Raw genomic sequence first — 20,657 nt, forward strand, 5'->3', positions numbered from 1 at the left:
AATTATTCTCAAACTGAAAACCAAAATAGAAATGGTGGTTAATAATAATAATAATAATTCTTTGCATTTCTATAGCGCTTTTCTCACTACTCAAAACGCTCAGCAATTGCAGGTTAAGGGCCTTGCTCAAGGGCCCAACAGAGCAGATTCCCTTTTTGCATTTTATGGAATTCGAACTGCCAACCTTCTGATTGCCAGTGCAGATCCCTAGCCTCAGAGCCACCACTCCACCAATTAGAGACAGAAGATATACCTGTTTTTTCACATGGATGGTGACACACCTCTAATGCAATTCACCACTAAATGTAAGAGCAAAAAAAGGGGCTACATGACGGGGAATTCTGATTTGTAAAAGAACAGCCTAAACTAGTAAAGGGAGAGTGTGGATAAACAGCCTCCAGGGGGCAGTATGTGCTGAAGCAGCACGGCAGTTACTGGGGACGAGCACAAAGCCAGCGGGGGGCTCCTCCAGACTGGTAAGTGTCAGCAGTGGATTAGCGCCTAAATCAGGTAAGACCTCCTATCATATTATTAGGGGGGGGGGGGGCACCAGAGGGGCCTTTAGGATGGGAGTTGGTTGCAGGAGTTTCAGAGGGGTGTTTCTCACCCCAGAAGTAATGTAATGAATTCCTCCAAAGTGAGTGGGCTTTAAAGGCTGCTTCCTGCCAGTGACCTGTTGAAGTAGTGCCAGGGGTAAAGCCTGAACTGGCAGAGTGGTAGTACCACCAGAGTGTGAAGGGGCTGGGGGCTTGAAGCGCTGTGTTTGTGGATGGTGGGCACACTGGCTGACCACCTTAGTTTGTATCCTGCCTTTGCTCCTCCACCCCCTGCACATCTCGGTTACGCTTTTGATTCTGGGCTCCTCACCCTGCCCGTGCCACCCTATGGCCCGTATATAACACGCCGGTAAGCTGAAAGAGAATGTCGGGCAGCGCCGATATGCAGGACTTCAATATGGGACGGTCTGTTCTTGCACTGTGAAGCGCTTGTTCTGAGCCATAAGGAAATTGTCACTTGGCACCTGGCATCGTGAGCCTTAAAAAAAAAAAAAAAAACTAAATTGGACAGAAGATGAGCCTTAACCCAACTGTCAGGATTGCACTAAATTTGCCAATCTCCATTTTAATGTCCTATCACTGCTGTCTGCACAACGACGCCGGCCAACATCTGGTAGTGGATTGGCCAGAAGTTGGGTAAGAATGCACTTCAGATTTGTAAAGCATGTGTGAAGTAACGGCATATCTGTCCTCTGGAGGCCCCCTCATTTCACTCCGCCATTTGTTCAAACGCACTTCTGTGGCAGATCAGCCGTAGAGTTGATTCTCCCCTTGGTTGCCATTGTGTCTGTAGTGTCATTTAGGGTAATAGGGCTGCAGTGGCCGCTCCACTTTCAGGTTTCCTCATTGGCAGAAGGGCCGAGCCGTTGGCACCGGCGCATTATTTGCTTCCATTTTTTCTGTTCTCCTCTGTGCCTGAACAAGTACAATTTCTTTGCACTTGGTTGCTCATGCCAGGCCTATTACTATTTAAGGAACAACACATAATGCGAAAGCAAAGGCCTTAACTATTCCCAAGCCGGAGGATTGAAATTCCATAAAAGTATGTGAAAGACGCATTAAAGGTAGTAAATGTGTACATGGAGGCGGTGAGCTGTGAAAGTTGTGAATTGGTTTTTAAAGCTTTGTTAAGACCAGAAAGCACAGATGTTAAAAACAGGTTCAGATGTAGCGACAGATGGTATTTGATTATGAAGCAGACTGTTCGGATAATACAAAGATGCTGTTTCAGCCGTACACAAGGAGCCCAGGACTGGAAATCGAGGGAGGCGGGCAGGCGGGCAGCTGCTTCCAGAGGTGCCTTTCTGTCAAGACCTACGCATTGGACTTGGTGGGGCGGAGATGCCAATTGACATTAAAGTCGTCATAAAAATAAAAGGCCTGTCTTTGAAAGAAAGAAAGAAAGAAAGAAAGAAAGAAAGAAAGAAAGAAAGAAAGAAAGAAAGAAAGAAAGAAAGAGGGAAGGAGGGATGATGCAGGCCCCCCGCTCCGTGCACGTCGGCTCCATTTTAACAGACGGTGGCATCGTTGTCATTCTTTAAGCCGACAAGGTCAAACACAGCAGCACCGTTTCATTTCTCACCCTAACTGGGCGCATTCGGGGTGGGCTAACGGTGCACGATGAAGACCGAGGCGGGGGGCTGCCGTTATTGCGCCCGCCCGGGTCGGACAGCCTGGTGCTGCGTGTTGTATCTAGAAGTGGCCCTGGGTGGGGGTGCGGCGGTGGGTTTCAAATTTTCGACGGCAGGTCAGCCAACACAAACACAGCTGTTTTATTGTTCCGCTGTAAAGGAGTGGCTTTCAAAGGCTTGCGCTGAAATCAAACAGAAGGGGAGATCACAGCCCACCCTGCTAACAGTAATGAGCATCAGCGACAGGCCCGCGTTTAATGACATTAGCGTGAACGGCGAAACGAGCGCGGCATATTTATTATGATCGAATAACGAGGGACACGGGGGAGAAATCAAGTGCGGCCCGTCCTCCTCAACCTCTCTTAGTGTTAAAGCGGGTGCTGCGGCAGGGTGGGTAGGGCGCCGGGCTGCATGCCGCATGGCCGCCTCTGACTCCCTGGCTGATCTGGTGCATTAAAATGCCTTGGAAGTCACTTTGGTAACACTGTGTCTATGGACAGATGTTGATCCTCCCACCTGCTCAGTTTCCAGGACAGATTGCAGCTGCCATCCATGTGTCATCAGCGTGTGCCCTTCACGGAGACATTGGTGTCATGACTGGCGAGGTATTCATGTATCTTGTTCTGTGATGACTTTATTAAACACCTTGTGATGGCGCCGTAGAAATGAAAAATGAACTAAAGTCAATGTCACATTACGTGACCTTTGGTGGTGGGGTGTGCCACATTTGGCGATCGCGGTCGCTGATCTCGTCACTGCGTCACGTCAAGATTGCACAACTTTTTCACAAGAGAAGGCTGGAAGTCCAATTGGCCACGCCCAGTGAGGTCCACAACTGGACACACCCTTTGTTAACATGGCTCAAGAATCTGGTTGACAGCGAGGGAGTGGCAGGAGGATGGACTGTGGGCAGAGAAGGAGGGGCTTCACCCTGTGGAGGGGGCTCTACAAGCTTGTGGTGGGCCTCAACCTGTGAAGACAGCCCAAGGGCATTGGTGAGACGCTTCTGGAGGACTTGTTGTAGCGTGAGGGGGCCTTGAAGGTGTTTTATCAGACATTTATAAAAGAACATGGTGGCTATGATGTGAGTTTTCTTCTCGCCCTCCATGCCCAAACAGAAATTTCCAGATCAACGTCTATAGAGAAACAATAAAAAAGTAATCACCACCTCCTTAGAAGCTTTCACATTTTATTGTTATGTCGCATTGAATCACAGCGGCCTTAATTTGGACTTTTTGACATTGATTCATTAATAGAAGTGATCTCTGCAAAGAGGTGTAAATGAATGACAAATATAAAAACACAACGTCATCGATCTCTGGTGCAGCCGACTGACTTTAGTAGTCCCATCATTAGTTCAAAGGACGTCACCTGTCTGGGGTTTCCAATGACTGTTTGTGGAAGGTCCAACTTGTGCTGAGTGAGAATCCGTATGGTGGCCTAACGTACGCAATGAAGACCCAAAAACATGTTGTGAGGGATGGCCGGCCATATATTCCGGTCTACACCTCCAAGCCGCCAGATGGAGCCTTCCCAGCAGCATAGAGGCTCCCTGAATTCCAGCAGGGCCTCATGGACCTTGTAGTTTTTACAACCAGCCCTGTTGGATACCATAGGGACCGCCAGGAGACGCTGTAGGGAGGCTCAGAGAATTCTACATGCCCTATAACCCAGAAGTACGTCGTAGGCAAGGCGACAAGGGAAATGATGTGCTTCCGGGATGAAGAAGAGGACTTTTTATCTGACCCAGAAGTGATAAGGAATCACATGGACTGTAGGGTTGGAACCACTTCCGGGTCAGGGAATATAAAAGGACCATGGGTAATCCCAGACGACGAGCTGAGCTGGGTGGAAGGGTGGCAATGCATCTGAAAGTGGAGGATTGTATTGATTGTTTATTTGTGATTATTGATTTATTGGAGTATAGTGGAGTGGAGGGTGCTTTGTGCACATTTATTATTATAATAAATAACATTTTGGATTTTTATCTGGTGTCTGACATCTGGTCTGAGGGTTCAAGGGGTCACGGGGACCCGTAAACTGTCACAATGTCAAGCGAGTGACTCCATGAAAAGCACAAGTCGGGAGACCTCCAAGTCACTGAATGTCCACTTAAATCAATCGTGAAGAAATGGAGAGAGTACAGGAGACAACTAAAGGCGACAAGTGAGGAAGGCCACCAAAAGACCTCGGAGAACTCTGAAGGAGTCACAAGCTGCAGTGGCTCAGACTGGAGAGACAGTAACTCTGCCCGGGTGCTTCACCAGTCGCAGCTTTACGGAAGAACAGCAAATGGAGAAGGCGCACAGGCCGTGTCAGGAGAAGACACAAGAGAGACTCGGAAGTCAGCTAGAAGAAGGTTCTTGTGTCAGATGTGATCACAATTGTCCTTTAGACCAAACAACATGTTCAAGACAAACATGCCATCCCCACCTGGAAACATGGAGGTGGCAGCATCAGGCTGTGAGAATGCTTCTCTGCAGCAGGCCCTCTGTAGGCTTGTGTGGGTAAAATCCTGGAGGAACATCTGATGGAGTCTGCAAGAAACCTCCACCTTGGAAGAAGACAGTGAGGCCCGGCATAAATGGAATGGCTTCCAGCGCTCGGTCCAGTTGAGAAGGTGTGGCTGTTCAGTCAAATGACTCATGGCTGGTATGGCCACCGATGGCCGTTTCTCTTCACTTTACTGATCTCATGTCTTCCAACAACCCGTTGAAGAAAATCGACTCTTTTGATTCATTTGCAGTCAGGCGTACACAGGAAGTCATTGCCCTTCTGATTGCATCCCAAATATATCATTTATGTCTGCATTATTTTGATATATGTGTAGGTGTGTGTGTATAGAAATATATAAATAATATTGCTGTTTATTCATTCACATATAGCTAATTATATATAATTATTGAATTGTGGACACCCAGCGATTGGAGGAGTATAAACCAAACAGTTGTGGTGCCACTGGGCCACCTCGTTTAACACAAGGTAACCCAAATAAAATGTGCTTTGAAAGGACCAGACGCAAGATGGTGCAGTCAAAACAAACCCGAGCGAGTCGCTTTAGGTGACTGAGACTTTCAAACTGAAGCGGGTCTGGCCTGGTGGCTCCGTCCTGTGACAGGCTCGGCTCCGAAAGTGACACCCTGCTTCTAGGGGACGTCCAACTTTGTACTACTCTGACCACAAGGGGCGGGCCTTCTCTGGGTGAATAGGGCGAGGTCAGTCACCCTCATTGGAGCTGTGGAGGAAAGCGAAAGCACGGTGAGCGACAGCGCCCCCTCTTGTCCCGGGGTGGCATCGCATACCTGAGATAAGCCTGTAAGACGATCTTCAGACACCCATGTGTGACACAACTCATGACATATTGAACACAATCGTTCATACGCTCCATGCACAAAGTATGATTTGCATTTTAGATGTATAATACAAATAATGTTTTCTTACGGGGTGGCACAGTGGGTAGCGCTGCTGCCTTGCAGTTAGGAGACCCATCTGGGTTTGCTTCCCGGGTCCTCCCTACGTGGAGTTTGCATGTTCTCCCCGTGTCTGCGTGGCTTTCCTCCCACAGTCTAAAGACATGAAGGTTAGGTGCATTGGCGATCCTAAATTGTCCCTAGTGTGTGCTTGGTGTGTGTGTGCCCTACAGTAGGCTGGTGCCCTGCCCAGGGTTTGTTTCCTGCCTTGCGCCCTGTGTTGGCTGGGATTGGCTCCAGCAGACCCCCGTGACCCTGTAGTTAGGATATAGCGTGTTGATTAATGGATGGATGTTTTCTTACAGAATCACAAGTAAATGAAAATTGTGAAAGGTGCAGGGATTTATTTGCAAATCCAGTGACTGAGAAGCCTTAGACCGGTCCTCGGGTCGAGACTCGTGATTCAGCCGCTTCTTACGCTTGCACTTTCGACATCTCCCAGCGACAATGAAATAGAAGGCGCTGACGACATCATGCTGGACCCGCAGGCACTACAGCACGGGGCCCATTGTGCTCACAAATCAATTCATTTGAGTCACTGAAATAAAAACTTGTCACCAGTCATGGCTGCCACGTACGTAAGTCCATTTTTGGGGGGTGAACACTTCAAGCGATTTCATGTTTTTGTGTTTTACAATTTCATTAATCGGGACCACTTTGCAGAGATCTGTTTTCACTTTGATATTGAAGGGTCTTTTTCTTTTAAAAAGAGATTCAGTGTTGTACAACAATAAGGCATGAAAGCTTCTAAGGGGGGTGAAGACTTTTTACAGACACTGTATAGCGCCCTTCGTAGGGACGCGGCGTGAACATGTAAACCTGGCGCTCGAATGGCACCGGCGCCTTGCAGGGATTATTTTTACACAAGCAAGTGATCTGGAGGGCCGCGACCTTTCTGTAGGAAAATGTTAGGCCGAGTCTAAATAAAACGACACGTGGGACGGAAAGCTAAACAGCTGGCCATGGATGCATGGAATAGCTGACTTGTTAGAAGGGACCCGGTGGGTGAGGGAACAAAGGCTTCTTCAAGCCCAAGCAGCCACTGCCGCCGCCACCAGAACGAATCCGTTGAGTCAAGAAGAGAGCCAACAAGTCCAGCACATACCAAAAGTTTGCAATTTGAATTTATTTTGCACAAGCTTGCATATATACTGCACATACATTCAGTTCAGAGAAGATGGAAGGCACACAAGGCAATTGAACTACTGTATCTTGTAGGTGGTACAAAGCAAAGGTAAAGGTCTGGAGAGAATACAAAAAAGCAATAAAACACACAAAAGAAAAGAGATCCTTTTTTCTTTGTTTTTTTAACCCCCAAAAACAAAAACATTATTATTGTAGATTTGCAGTATTTTCAGTTTCGTAGCTGCCAAGTTAGACTTGAAAGGTTTGAATTTAACTTGCTGGCTACTTGCACCTCTTTGTACATTTTCCCCAAAAGATTTGAGTGATGGACAAGGACTTTTATTTGTTTTTTTTTTTTTTTTTGTTTTTTTCTTCCATGAATTCATATTACAGTACATCCTTGGTTATACAAAATTGTACACCTTCATCAAATAAATTAGCATAAATTAAACCAATAAATTATGCAAAGTCCTCAGAACAAATAACAACAACAAAAATCCACAATCAAAGTTGCTACCAGCTTTACACACATATATATATATATGTGTGTGTGTATATGTATATACTGTGTATATATATATATATATATATATAGATATATAGATATATATATATGCGCATGTGTGTATATACATATATATATATATATATCTATATATGTGTATATATTAGAATATAAAAAACTGTGAAATTGACCACCAGTTGCAATTACTGCACTATAATCAAATAAAAGTCATTCTTTTCTCATTTTTATTACAAAAGAGCGTAGTAATGCTATTTACAAAATATTGCTAAATTATATAAAGGCAGTGTCTTATTTTCTCAGGTTATTTACATAAAAATCCGGGCCAGTGGAACACGTCACTCCGTCCAAACCTGCAGGCCTTCAGTCCACTATGGCAACACAAGAACGGCGGTGTCCCTAATCTTCTGGCCGAAGGGGGGCCTGCACCCGTCCACCTCAGACCATCGGCCGACTGAAGCTCGACGTTCGCTCGTGTTTGAAAATCGCGAGGGTTGGGGTTACGACGAGTCGGGCGGCGATGAAACGTCTCGCTTACAAATGGAGCGCCATCTTGTCGGCAGACGCAGCACGTGGAAGGGAAGCTTTTCGGGTCGATGGATACGTGTGAGTGGCCTCAGTGAAATTCATTAAATGAGGTTAGCCGTGTAGAGGATCCGCTGACCACCGGCTAGACGTTACAGGGGTCAGGCGTGGGCATCGTTGTCTCCAGTGTGGCTGGGGTGATGCGTTTGTATCGACTTTTCTTATAGGAGAACTAGAAATGTTCATCTTAACTGATCCCATTTTGAAAATTAAAAAACAAGCAAGATGGCCTACGCGCATATTGGCGGTTGACGCCTCATCGGGTTCCTCCTCAGTAAACCTTCGCCAATTTTTCCCCCGTTTTCAGTTTCTTTGCCAGCCCCTCCATACCTGCCACATACCCTCATATTGCAATTAAACAGGAGGCTATCTAGATCAGCGGGTGCGAGGCAAGAGCTGGTGCCAAATGGGATGCCAATCCATTTCAGTTCAATTCATCTGTCAGTCAGTTTTGTGAGCCCATCTTTTCCTTGGGTACCATGGATGCAGAACCAGTCCACGTTCACACACACACACACACACATCTGCTCCTAACCCCAGCTAATGAGGAGGGTGAGAGTTGGTGGATTGAGCATTGGGCACAAAATGGAGAGCAGGCACCCCGTCCATTTCAGAGCAAACAGGAGTCATGGACTTGCCAATGAAGCCAAGCAGCAGGTCTTTGAAGACGCTGCATGAGTTACTGAAGGAAACCCACAAAGGCAGCGGGAGGAGAGCACCTGGGCACAGGACATGAACCTTGAATGGCGGATCAGTGAGGTGGCAGCGGCGGCGACGTTAACCACCATGCTGTGTAGGGCATATTCAGCATAACTGAATTCAATTCTCTTGTGAACCCGCCGGGCCCAACTGCTGTCCTCACCCGTTCACTTGTGTTTATTTGAGTATATAGCGCCCTTCCCACGCACCCCACAGACACATCCCACTTCCGCTCTCCATTTTCAAAGACTACCGCCAGAACGTGTTTGCTTCCCCGCCGCGGATTCTTAAAAGCTCCCCTTCAGCTTTGAGTCACTTCAGACATTAGACGGTGTGAGAGGATTAAGTCACAGCCCTCGATCCTCGGTGCCACACGGCATTGTTAGAACTTGTGAAATGAAAAGAAAGGAGCAAAAAAAAATCTCTTCCTTCTGGGTGTACGCTTGCCTTTTGAGTCCGTAATTATCCGCCATCACGCGTCACGCTCTCCCGTTGAACTGCAGAAACTGCTTCAATGCCAAGAGTCTAATACAGAGCAACAAAATAAAATAAAATAACGTCTCTCTCACTCCCCCGCTCTCCATATAATAACATGAATAAAAATAAAATAAAATCAAAGCGCCCAGTCGTTGGAAAACAAACCCATCTCTTCACGAAACATGGCGGGACGACAACAAGGAGCCTCACTTTGAATCACTTCACATCCACTCATCACTTGGTTTCTTTAAATATTGCGGCTATGCTACACTCGGATGGGCTAAGAAAACACGTCAAATCTGCACCACGGTTACAAAAAGAGCCGAGACCCCCCAAAAACGGCAAGTCGGGGCACTCGAGTAAGGAAACATAATCGGCTTTATCAAACACGGGTTACAAATGTGCTTCACTTCTCAAAGAAAAAGGTTTACCATTCATTTCTTTATATATTTACAGTACACAGCAAAGACCCCAATGTGTATATTTACACACACCTCTATATAGCCCTATGTACACCCTCTGCCTATACACACACACAAACACACACACAACGAGTTGTATTGAGATAAGCAGACACACACACACACACACCTTATTATGAAGAAACAAACACACCCTCTCTGCATATATAGTGTACTGTACATATTATATATAAAGTGTGTGTGTGTGTGTGTCTGCACTTGTACATACAGTATATACAGTACATACACCCCATATGTGACTATGTACACACACACGCACCCCTCCACGCACATCCTGTATATGTGTGTACACACCCACACACACCCTCAACATGGCATGACATGTAATGTACAGTATGTGACACACAACCCTGTGTAAGTATATGCACGCTCATCCATACACACTGATTTATGTGCATATGTCTGAATGCGCCTACTGTATATGTAGGCCGAGTGTGTATACAGACCACAGGGTGTGTGTGTGTGACTAGGAATGTACATGTACAGTATATGCCAGTGGTTGAAATCTGTGGGTGTGTGTCCACATGTACTGTACACTCATACTATATATGTGTTTTCTATATGAATGTACACACCTGTGTAAATGTACGGGTGTGTGTGCGTGTGTGTACACGTGTACTGAATATTCATACTGTGCATAAATTTTACATATGAATGTACAGGGAAACACCCCCCTCACCCCCCCCCCATGCACACGCACACATGGCAGGCAGGTAGATAAACTCTATGTATGCTTGCCTGATTTGTATTTAATATACTTAGAGATTGTCGATAGATAGATAGATAGAAAGATAGATAGATAGATTTGAAAGGTACTATATAACAGATAAATAGCGTAGTTGGCAGGATTAGATAGATAGATAGATAGATAGATAGATAGATAGATAGATAGATAGATAGATAGATAGATAGATAGATAGATAGATAGATAGATAGATAGATAGATAGATAGATAGATAGATAGATAGATTTGAAAGGTACTATATAACAGATAAATAGCGTAGTTGGCAGGATTAGATAGATAGATAGATAGATAGATAGATAGATAGATAGATAGATAGATAGATAGATAGATAGATAGATAGATAGATAGATAGATAGATAGATAGATTTGAAAGGTACTATATAACAGATAAATAGCGTAGTTGGCAGGATTAGATAGATAGATAGATAGATAGATAGATAGATAGATAGATAGATAGATAGATAGATAGATAGATAGATAGATAGATAGATACTTTATTAATCCCAAAGGGAAATTCACATTTAGAGTGTCCATCTACCTGTACACACACATACTGTACGCTCTGTGCACATTTCAATGAATCTTCATATCCAGCCCTTTATTTGAGCACACCCTCTGTCTGTGTACTGTACGTATGCATATACTGCAAACAAATGAACAAACTTGAAATGGGAGCTGTTTTGCTTTATTTAGCGACCAAATCTGCCAATAGAGATAACAAAATATACTTGACAAGATTTCTTAAAATTACCTAAATTACCCTAAATACGAATTTCTTAATAAGTCAGTAAATCGTACGACAAGGGAAACAAGATTTAACGGCTTGTGTAAAAACTTTTTTGCAGTGATGCATAACCTGCCTGTACACATATCTATATTGTGTGTGGTGTGTCATAGATGTGTACATGTACTGTATACACACATATATATATATATTTATAGTGAATATAGACATACGCACACATCCACACGTATCCAGGTTTCTATCTAGGCCCACACACACACACACACACAGACCCCCATCTACATATATGTACATGTATGCACACACACACACACGCCTCTGTTTCTAGTTTTGCACACCCCCTCACACACACACACACACACACACAATATATGCATAGCTATACACCATCATTTAACAGCAAAAAGACAGAGACGGCCGTCTAGTGATTATTGCAGTTGTCGTTATTTCACTAATGTATAAGAAAATCAAAATGCGAGCCACAGAAGGCACACTAATAATTATTTTTGTTGCACAAGAGGGAAAATTGAAATAAATACAGCAATTCATTCATTAATAAATAAATAAATAAACAAGCGTTTGGAATGAAAAGGAAGACAGCGAAGGGGGCCGACTTCACTTCGCTGCCTGCTGCACCTTTCTTCATCTCTTTCTGTGAATTTTGAAAGGCCAGGCGGCCGCCGTCACCGTCCCCACCGCCGCCGCCGGCACTCCAGTCATTTTTGTTAAGCAAATTGTGCACGTGGGAGTAACCTGATAGCGGAGGAAGTTTACTTGTGCGATAATCTCCTCCAGATACAGAGGCACAGTGGCAGTATGGCTCTCAAACAAAGGCCGCTCTACACAGAGGTGTCTGACGAGATGAAACGGTGGCCTCGCCTAACATCCTTTCCCTCTTCCCTCCTGTAATTAAACCGAACGCTGGCTTGATAACAAACTGGGCGGCCGACTGCGTGCGGAGAGACTTATGCAGATGAGCTCTGACTTTGCATAAAGCCCTCCGAACCATCGGCTTTCATTTGTGAATGTGCTACGGCTTCATTTCGCAGATAATTAAAAAGGCCGGTGCCACCGTTTGAAGAACGCCAACCTGACGGGATGGCCGCCCTCAAACCGAGATGCTTCGAGTGACATTTTCGAGCCGGCCTCCGGGATTGTGCGGACAAGAGAGCTGCGGTGAGGTCAGGCCTCTCCGGAGGGCGGCGGAGATGAAGAACGCTTGGCTGTTTAGGATTCATCGCGGAACTTCACTCACTCCATTGTCTCGAATGTCCAAAGTCGGCAGATACTGCCAGGGCGTCACAGGCATTGTATTATCAGTGCGATTCTAAGGCTTTGTGCTGACAAATTTTGCTTTCCCGCATTTCAGCTCATCCGCTGTGCCGAAACAAAAAAAGTGAAAGTCCAGCAATTGGGTCAGCAGGGCAGTCACACGGATGGCATTTTACTCTCCGACGTCTAAGAGTTAGTAGAGAGGACTGGCACGTCACGCCGCTACGAAAGGTCAGAGGTCATGACTAACGTGTGCCACTTCCTAGATGAAACCTACTCTCGTTGTGAGCTCCGGGCCACGGGGAATCAGATGGGCTCAGGGTAAAATAAACGGTGCAGCATTTTTAGAAGCCGATTTTGTCTGCATCTTCAAGATGGTGACAAGTGTATACAATGATCCAACTCCAGTCAACTGTACGCAGATGATGTTTTTATTTTATGGCGGTGGAGTCAAAATCGAAAAAAAACGTTCTTTTGTGCCAATCTACAAAAAGATGCAAATCCCACCGTTATTTCTTCACGAGCGGCTCAACTTTCAACTCAAAAAAGCTCAGAAAGCTCAACTTTCCCACTTTCTTTGCTTACTTTTTTACAGCCAGTCGTAGTTTTGAAAATAGTTTAGGGCGGTGAGCGATTGTGACGAAATTCAGTCAACATAAAAAAACCATCAGAGTGCCCTGTCAAACAACGGGAAACGTTTGTTATTGGCATGTGGGAGGGCCGCGGCCTGAGGGTTCAACAGGCCTGCTACAGTCGATTATTACACAGAAGGGTTCCAACAAAATCAAATGAACGAAAGACCAACTGGGTCCATTTTCAAATAACCAAAGACCATTTCAAAATTGCGTCCATGTGATGGCTGAAGTCTACCGGTCTAACAAATCTCAGGTCAATCATTTCAAACCGTGACTCCCGCAGAATCAAATTCCAAACTCAATCCCCGATGCCAGTGCGTGAATGAATGATCACCAGACGCCTGAAGGTGAAGATTTACAAGTCCGCCGTTGGCCGCCAAGGAGAAAGAGCAAACCCAGCGTGTGATGGAGACGCGAATGGTCACCGGGCCTCACTCGGCGAAAGTGTCTCCTGTCTGCAAACGGATGGAAGTTGTGCAAATAGCCAAGAAGATGCAGGAGGCACGGCTACAACGGTCGCGAGAACGGCACTACGCGTTAGCCCACAGGACGACAACCACTGGGATGGCTAAAGAATTAAAGGAGATATTGGATGCGTCTCTTCAGATCGAACAAAGTGGAGGTGGATGTGCAGAACGGGATAAACACTCCCTGGGGAAGGGAGATGGCGGAAGTCTACGGGTCTAACAAATCTGCGGTCCGTGATTCCAGCAAAATTACACTCGTGAATAAAACTGACTGAGCTCGTTCTCCGATAGTCAGAAACGGTACGCGTGATGGCTGAAGTCTAACAGAGCTCTGGGCAGCGATGGGAAGAAGTCATCTGAGGGAACTCAAATCAGCGAGGACACCGGGCTGGCTCACTTTGAAAGAAGAGCCGAGTGAAATCCCACTGGAGGGGCTTGATGTTCGATTCATTAATCGATTCTGTCATTTAGTTCAAGGGGCTAGCAAGGCGTTCTTTGTACGCAGTTCTCTCTGCCCTGGAGGACTTGGGCCAAATCGTGAAACAACCCGAAAAATGGCGCCCTCTGCTGGTAGTCGACATGGCGAGTGCCACAATGCCATCTCAACACAAGACAACCCGTCCATACAGGTTTGGGACCAGAGGATGAACTCCTCATTCTTTGAAGCGATTTGTCACTGAAGTCCTCTTGCCAGAGTGTTGGGTAAGAACATCCGTCCACAGCGCTTTGTACAAAACAACCAACTCTATGGGTGAGTCTTACAATCTGTAACATAATGCCCTATGCAGCACAGCTCTGCACATTTCAAATTTGTCTTCATGAGATCTGTGCCTCTGAGTGACGAAATACGGGGGGCCGAGGGGCCTATGGGGGTGCAGTACAGTTAGCCACACAGCCGCTGGGGAGAAGAAGAAGTCCACTGAGGAGACGCTGCTGAAATATCCCACGGCTTTGAGGGCCTTTAACAGGGAGGGAAACCAAAAGCCTCCTGCGGAATTAAAGGATCACGGAGAAGGGAAGGCCAAAACTTTTTTTTTTTTTTTTTTATCCTTTCAAAAACATCAAAAAAAAAGAACAAAAACCCGATGGAAATCTTTACTCATGCAGAAGCTCTTGCAGACAGTTGGGTGATTTAAAAATCTCAGGAACTTCACTGTCCAGCTTGCAGATGACCTTGTATATGGCCTTCTTCCAGGAAGGATCAACATCTTTGCCTGCAACAATGGCATTGAAAAACTCTCGTAATGTGATCTGAGCCACTTCCAGGAATCGCTCCGGAACCTGCTGATACACAAGGAGACAATGACATTAATAAAAGTTTTAAATTTCAATCCCAAGTCTCCCATTTACCAAAGGAGGCAGTTGGACGCTCGCGCGACACACAAGGAGCTGCTTTAACACTTCTGCCCGCTGACTGCAGGACAAAGTTAGACGACCCCGCATTGTTCTTCATCGTCGTCATCGTCTTCTCTCTCTTTTTTAAATTCACTAGCAGGTCATAAAAAACAACAGTCATGAAGACAACGGTGTTGAAAACCATCAAGCCAAAACGTGACAGGACCATGGAGGTCAGAACTGAGAAGTGGAGCTCATCTGTACACATCCATCCAGAAAATAAATTAAATAAATAAATGAAATAAAATAAAAGCCCCAAATTCATCAGGGCCCGACCTCCACAATCCCGAGAGATGTCAGGTTAAGAGGCTTGTAGGCAAAATTCTCAAAAGGACAGAAAGAAAGCAGCGGCTACTGGAACAGAGAAACCCACACAACAACAACAACGACAACATGGCTGCCGTTATGTAGTGCTAATAAATAATGTAAAAAGGCAGACGTCAATTCCAAAAGGGCGATTCATAACAAAAATTGTGTTAGGAGGTTCACCCTGTCAGGACTTTTCTAAAGATGTGTGACAGAACACATATAAAGAGATAAAGACGTTGTCACGTCGTGGTCTGGACACTCCAGGCCGAGAGGGGGCACTGTGGCTAACAGCATTATCTCTTTTTCACTGATCCATAACTAGATTGTTAATACAAGGCACTCATGTAAGGAAACTCTCGGTGGTGGATGCCCTCCACAACAGAGCAACGACATAACGTTATGTAACAGGGCGTCCAAATTCGCCACACGGCCCTCCTCTCCTCTTTTTTTTAAGACCAAACTAGATTTCTGTTTCTTTATCTTTGTCTCAGATTTTGCCATAAAATAAAATCACTGATGTTCTCGAGCTCCCTGCCACCCTTCTCTGGTCGTCATCTTCATCACGATCACTGGCGCCGAGTGACGCGATTTGTACGTAAACCCAGGGCTTTTATTCACAAAATAAATGGCTAAATTCGCACCTTTGACACAAGCAGGAAGGCATTGAAATATTTTTGGTCCAGAAGACGAGTTTTCATGCATCAATTCCGAGTGCGCTGGCCAGTCATTTAAAACTGACTTGAAGATTTCTACTTAAAAATCACCCAAAATTGTGCGTCTCCTCCAGGCGTTAGAAGGCGGTGCTGTGGTGAAATCACGTTAGGTGTTTAGGGTGTGTCTTCGTACGGGCGACATGGAGTGTAAAAAACACAATGCAGCTCCGTGACGATGTGAGCGACGGGCGTGAATAGCACGGATTGTACCGGTGGGCACTGCGCTGCTGCGGAGAAGAACACAAGTAAACACGGAAGTGTGAGCGAGGCTTTACAGGGCCGTATTCATTGTTTTCTAATCCACACAAGACTTTTTACAACCCTAAAAAACTTGTTAGTGAATTTCACGTTTGGCAATTACGACTCGCCCGTGAAACAGATTTCACTGTCCGTTTCAAAAATCTTGATGGGTATAAGTAACGATCACGAAATGCAACAGACTCAAAACCAAGTATGGCGGGCTTTGTAACTCATCACAGGGAGCAGCTGGATACCCGCCCTGATGCCAGCCTCCTTAAGTCGTGTTTGGTGACATACGAGACAGACATGGTGGGAGTGATACGTGGGATATCTGGTTACAGCGGGTGGGCATGTTAGAGCCTGGGATGATAGAAGTCAATCCTTTCCAAAGTACTCTTATCCAAATAGGTAACTCTAAGATAATATAACTTTATAGGGCCACTAGCAGTGCTACCCGTCTAAGACGGGATGAAATCGAACTAATGCACGTGGGCCTCAGCGTTAACATTTGCAGTGCACCATGCAGTACTGTCTGTCTCTGTTATATGCCATTTGGTATGAGACTTGTAACAGCAGTGTTAATGTTTGTGATGCGGCATCTGTTGGAAAGACACATGAAATGCATTTTATCACTAAAAATGTTTGTGATGCGCCATCTGTTGGAATGACAGAGATAGAGCAACCAGATGGCCACACTTTTATGAAGGCAGATTACTGTCAAGTGTCCAGAGTGCAGTGAAATTCTGACTTGCATGTTGTGTAAGTTGCAAGAGTAAGCAGGAACGTCAGAAGGCCTGAAGAATTCACGTGCAGCAACTTCACGGCCATAGTGCTTAGGATGCTTTAGCACACCTGGCAGGAATTCTGCATTACACGGCAACCTGAGGAGATTTAGCTGAAAGTACAACACGAATCTCAGGGTCACACAGGACCTGCAAAGACACTCAAGTCACTCTTAGCAGGTGCAGGTTTAACGGCTGCCTGTGAGACCCGGAGCTGGTGTCTCAAACTGAGAGCATCTCCTTTGTAAAAATCATCCACAGTATGACAACAGATAGGCAGTAAGAACGGTGAGCTGTAAACCAGCAGAATCCTTTCAATTAAACAGCACATCACATCCTTCAGGACACCTGGTGGAGACTATGGGAAGTGCAATTAAGACTAAAACCAGAATGGAGTTTTTCACACCAAGTGTGTTACAAAACAACGAAGTAGAAAGTAAGACAACTTTTACAAAGTCTGCGTGGATTCATTGGACGACTGAGCAGCTGGTCAACCAAACGAGCGACAAAAGGACTGAACGTCAAACTTATGTTCTCAGGATAAAAAGTACATAAAATAAAAAGGTACTGTGTGACCCTAAGAAAATGACCTTAAAAAAAAGTAAATATAAAAATCTGACCTCAACTGGGTACTTGTTAAGATTATTAAAAGGTGTAATATAAAATAAAGACTCTTTTTTAATTCCTATCACCATCTCAGTGTATTTGAAAAAAAAAACTAGCATGGACTTGAAAGGATAAAAGACCTTCAGAAGACAAAAGGTGTATTCAATCCCACTGCTGCCACCAAATCACTCACTCAATTGACTTCTGCCCTCATTGAGAGAAGTAAAGTGTTGCATGCTGGTTATTAATATAATAATAATAATAATAACAATAATCTTCTTCTTCTTCTTTCGGCTGCTTCCATTAGGGGTCGCCACAGCGGATCATCTTCTTCCATATCTTTCTGTCCTCGTCATCTTGCTCTGTCACCTGCATGTCCTCTCTCACCACATCCATAAACCTTCTCTTAGACCTTCCTCTTCTCCTCTTACCTGACAGCTCTATCCTTACCATCCTTCTCCCAGTATACCCAGCATCTCCCCTCTGCACATGTCCAAACCAACGCAATCTCGCCTCTCTGACTTTGAGCTGACCCTCCAATGTCCTCATTTCTAATCCTGTCCATCCTCGTCAAACCCAGTGCCAATCTTCACATCTTTAACTCTGCCACCTCCAGCTCTGTCTCCTGTGCCACCGTCTCCAGCCCATATCACACAGCTGGTCTCACTCCCGGCCTGTAGACCTTCCCTGTCACTCTCGCTGATACCCGTCTGTCACAAATCACTCCTGACACTCTTCTCCACCCATTCCACCCTGCCTTCTTCACTTCTCTTCCACAATCCCCATTACTCTGTACTGTTGATCCCAAGTATTTAAACTCCTCCACCTTCACCAACTCTACTCCCCTCATCCTCACCATTCCACTGACCTCCCTCTCATTCACACACATGGATTCTGCCTTGGTGGTCCTACTGACCTTCAATCCTCTCCTCTCATATCTCCACCTCTCCAGGATCTCCTCAACCTGCTCCCTACTATCGTATGATATATATTAATATAAGTATAAACTGCCCACCCCCTACCATAACCGATCATCTATGGGGGAGGAGTGAAAACTTTGGATTTAGGAAAAATTTCAATCTCTAGATTTTGACAGATCTCGACGTTTTAGGGTCTCCTGATAGCGAAAACATTGAAATGTCGATGATGGGTGTGTGTCTGTCTGTCAGTCTGTCTGTGTGTCTCAATTTCTCGAGGACGGTCAGGAACAGAAATGGCTGGACGTGAAAAAAACAAACTCGAATCTTGAGCCTGTTAGGAGAAGACGATGTGCTGATTGGTTTTTGAGCCAAATTGTGCAAGAGAAAGAGGCACTCGAGAGGAACTCTCAAATACCGTAATTCTGCCATGAATGATGAATTCTTCTCGTCATTTGCTATCATAGTGAACTCTTTTATGATCAGAAAGATCAGCATCAGATTGGAAAGTAATTACTGAAATGTTATCGAACAGTTTGGGAGCAAAGCCCACTGACACTCACAACCAAACTTTTTTGTATTAAGATTCCTTATTTAACAGAATCCTTACACAAAGCACTTGAGTGTACAGTAAGACAGGGCAGGCAAACGTCACGGGCAAACAAAAATAAACGTCACAACTGAGGCAGTACAGTGACACGGCCACTAATGAGCCACCACAAGGACCCCGAAACACAAGCACAGTAAAGCGAGATCCTGAGCGGAGCCTCAAGTCGTCATCTCAGGCTGAGGTTCAGTTCACAGTCTGGGGTGGGAAGAAGAAGGAGAAAAAGTGTCCATGATGAAGCTGACAGATCATTGGGGGGGGGGGGCAAAAAAACTGAGACACGGCAGGCAGGAGCCACATGGGGACCCCAGGGGAGAAGGAGGAAAACAAGCAAAATGGATTGGTGTGAGTATACTGGGGGCAGTGGTGGGCAGGACAAGAGTGTGACTCTAGCAATGTTGTGCGGCCCGCTTTAAAAAAAAAAAAAAAAAAAAAAACACCTCCCCACAAGTCATCTCAGAACTTTAACTTGGGTGGACCCCCTCAAATGACCTAGCAGCGTAGGGGAGGGGAGCAGCAAACTTTTCTGTAAGTTTTGCTCAGAAGACAAAACCGAAAACGAGACGCTGCTGTGAAGTGCTGCTCTTCTTCCTCCTTCTTTCTGTCACTCCTTCTGTGTGTTCTTCCCTGGGGCAGCAGCATTGTTCAAGTCACTTTCCCTTCAGGGGTCATTTGTCTGATTGTGCGGGCCGTCCCCGGCCTCTGCAGCACACAATAAAAGCCTGACATAGCAGCCTGCCGTCCCGCCTGCCTTCTGCGTCCTGCAGATACTCATCATGAGTGTCAGGACATACCAAGGTTAGCGGTCACTGGAACGGCGCTAGCTGGCTGAGCCTTGCCAAACGCGCTTGGCAGATAAATGAATGTCACACGGAATGGAAGGGGAATTACAAAGGTTATACATAGCCGGGCCCCTTCCCAGTTCGAGCACAACAAATGCTTTGTGTCTTGGATGAGAGAAAGCCCCCCCCCCCCCCAACAACAGTGTCTTGAAACGGGCAGGGATCGAGGGTCTGCATGGGCATTTGAACTTGGAGTATCCTTTGGGTTTACATGAGAACGGAAGTCCGAGCACAAAGAGTCACAAATAATAAGAACAGCAGAACGGCTGCTGCTCCTCCTCTGAATAATCAGCTGCTAATCAGGAAGACGTCAACTGCTGCTGCCAACGCCACCTTGACTGTGACCAGTGGCACTACTGCTGACACCCTAATGAACTAATCGGGGGTCACCATGAGTGACACTCTACTACGCCTATTAGTGTCACTCGTAGAGCCAGCGGTGAAGTGAATACCACGGACCCCAATTACCACCGAAATGCGTGAGCTGTGTGCGCTACTGAAAGTTACGACTTCTGGGTGTTAGTCAGTGAGAGTACCAAGTACTCCTGCTGCGCCTTGGAATATTCCTAAAAGGACAAAAGCCAATGTTAATATTAACAGACGAGCGAGATACCCATTTAGAGCACTAACAATACTGCTGTTAGTATTAATTCTGACTTTACTACTAGAACTAATGTTAATGTTCATAACTAACTGTATGTGAATTATATGACAGTAAGCACAACACCTACTATGGCGATGAATAACGAGAGGACCAATTACAACGGATCTGACTTCTAATATTACTAATAGTACTACTGCCGATGCTAATACTACTGCTAATATTAAAATTA

General features: G+C 45.5%; 1 protein-coding gene across 1 annotated transcript in view; it reads right to left on the reverse strand.

The window, feature by feature from the left end:
* Nucleotides 1-6,769: 6,769 nt before the first annotated feature.
* The window catches only part of prox1a (prospero homeobox 1a), a 90,539-nt gene continuing 76,651 nt past the window's right edge, over nt 6,770-20,657 (reverse strand). Inside the window, exon 5 of the mRNA XM_051919554.1 lies at nt 6,770-14,697. Within this exon, the coding sequence (XP_051775514.1) occupies nt 14,509-14,697 (189 nt within the window). The 3' untranslated portion in view covers nt 6,770-14,508. The remainder of the gene's footprint in view (nt 14,698-20,657) is intronic.

This window comes from Erpetoichthys calabaricus, chromosome 15, assembly GCF_900747795.2.
Source record: "Erpetoichthys calabaricus chromosome 15, fErpCal1.3, whole genome shotgun sequence".
In the NCBI taxonomy this organism is placed as follows: domain Eukaryota; kingdom Metazoa; phylum Chordata; class Cladistia; order Polypteriformes; family Polypteridae; genus Erpetoichthys; species Erpetoichthys calabaricus.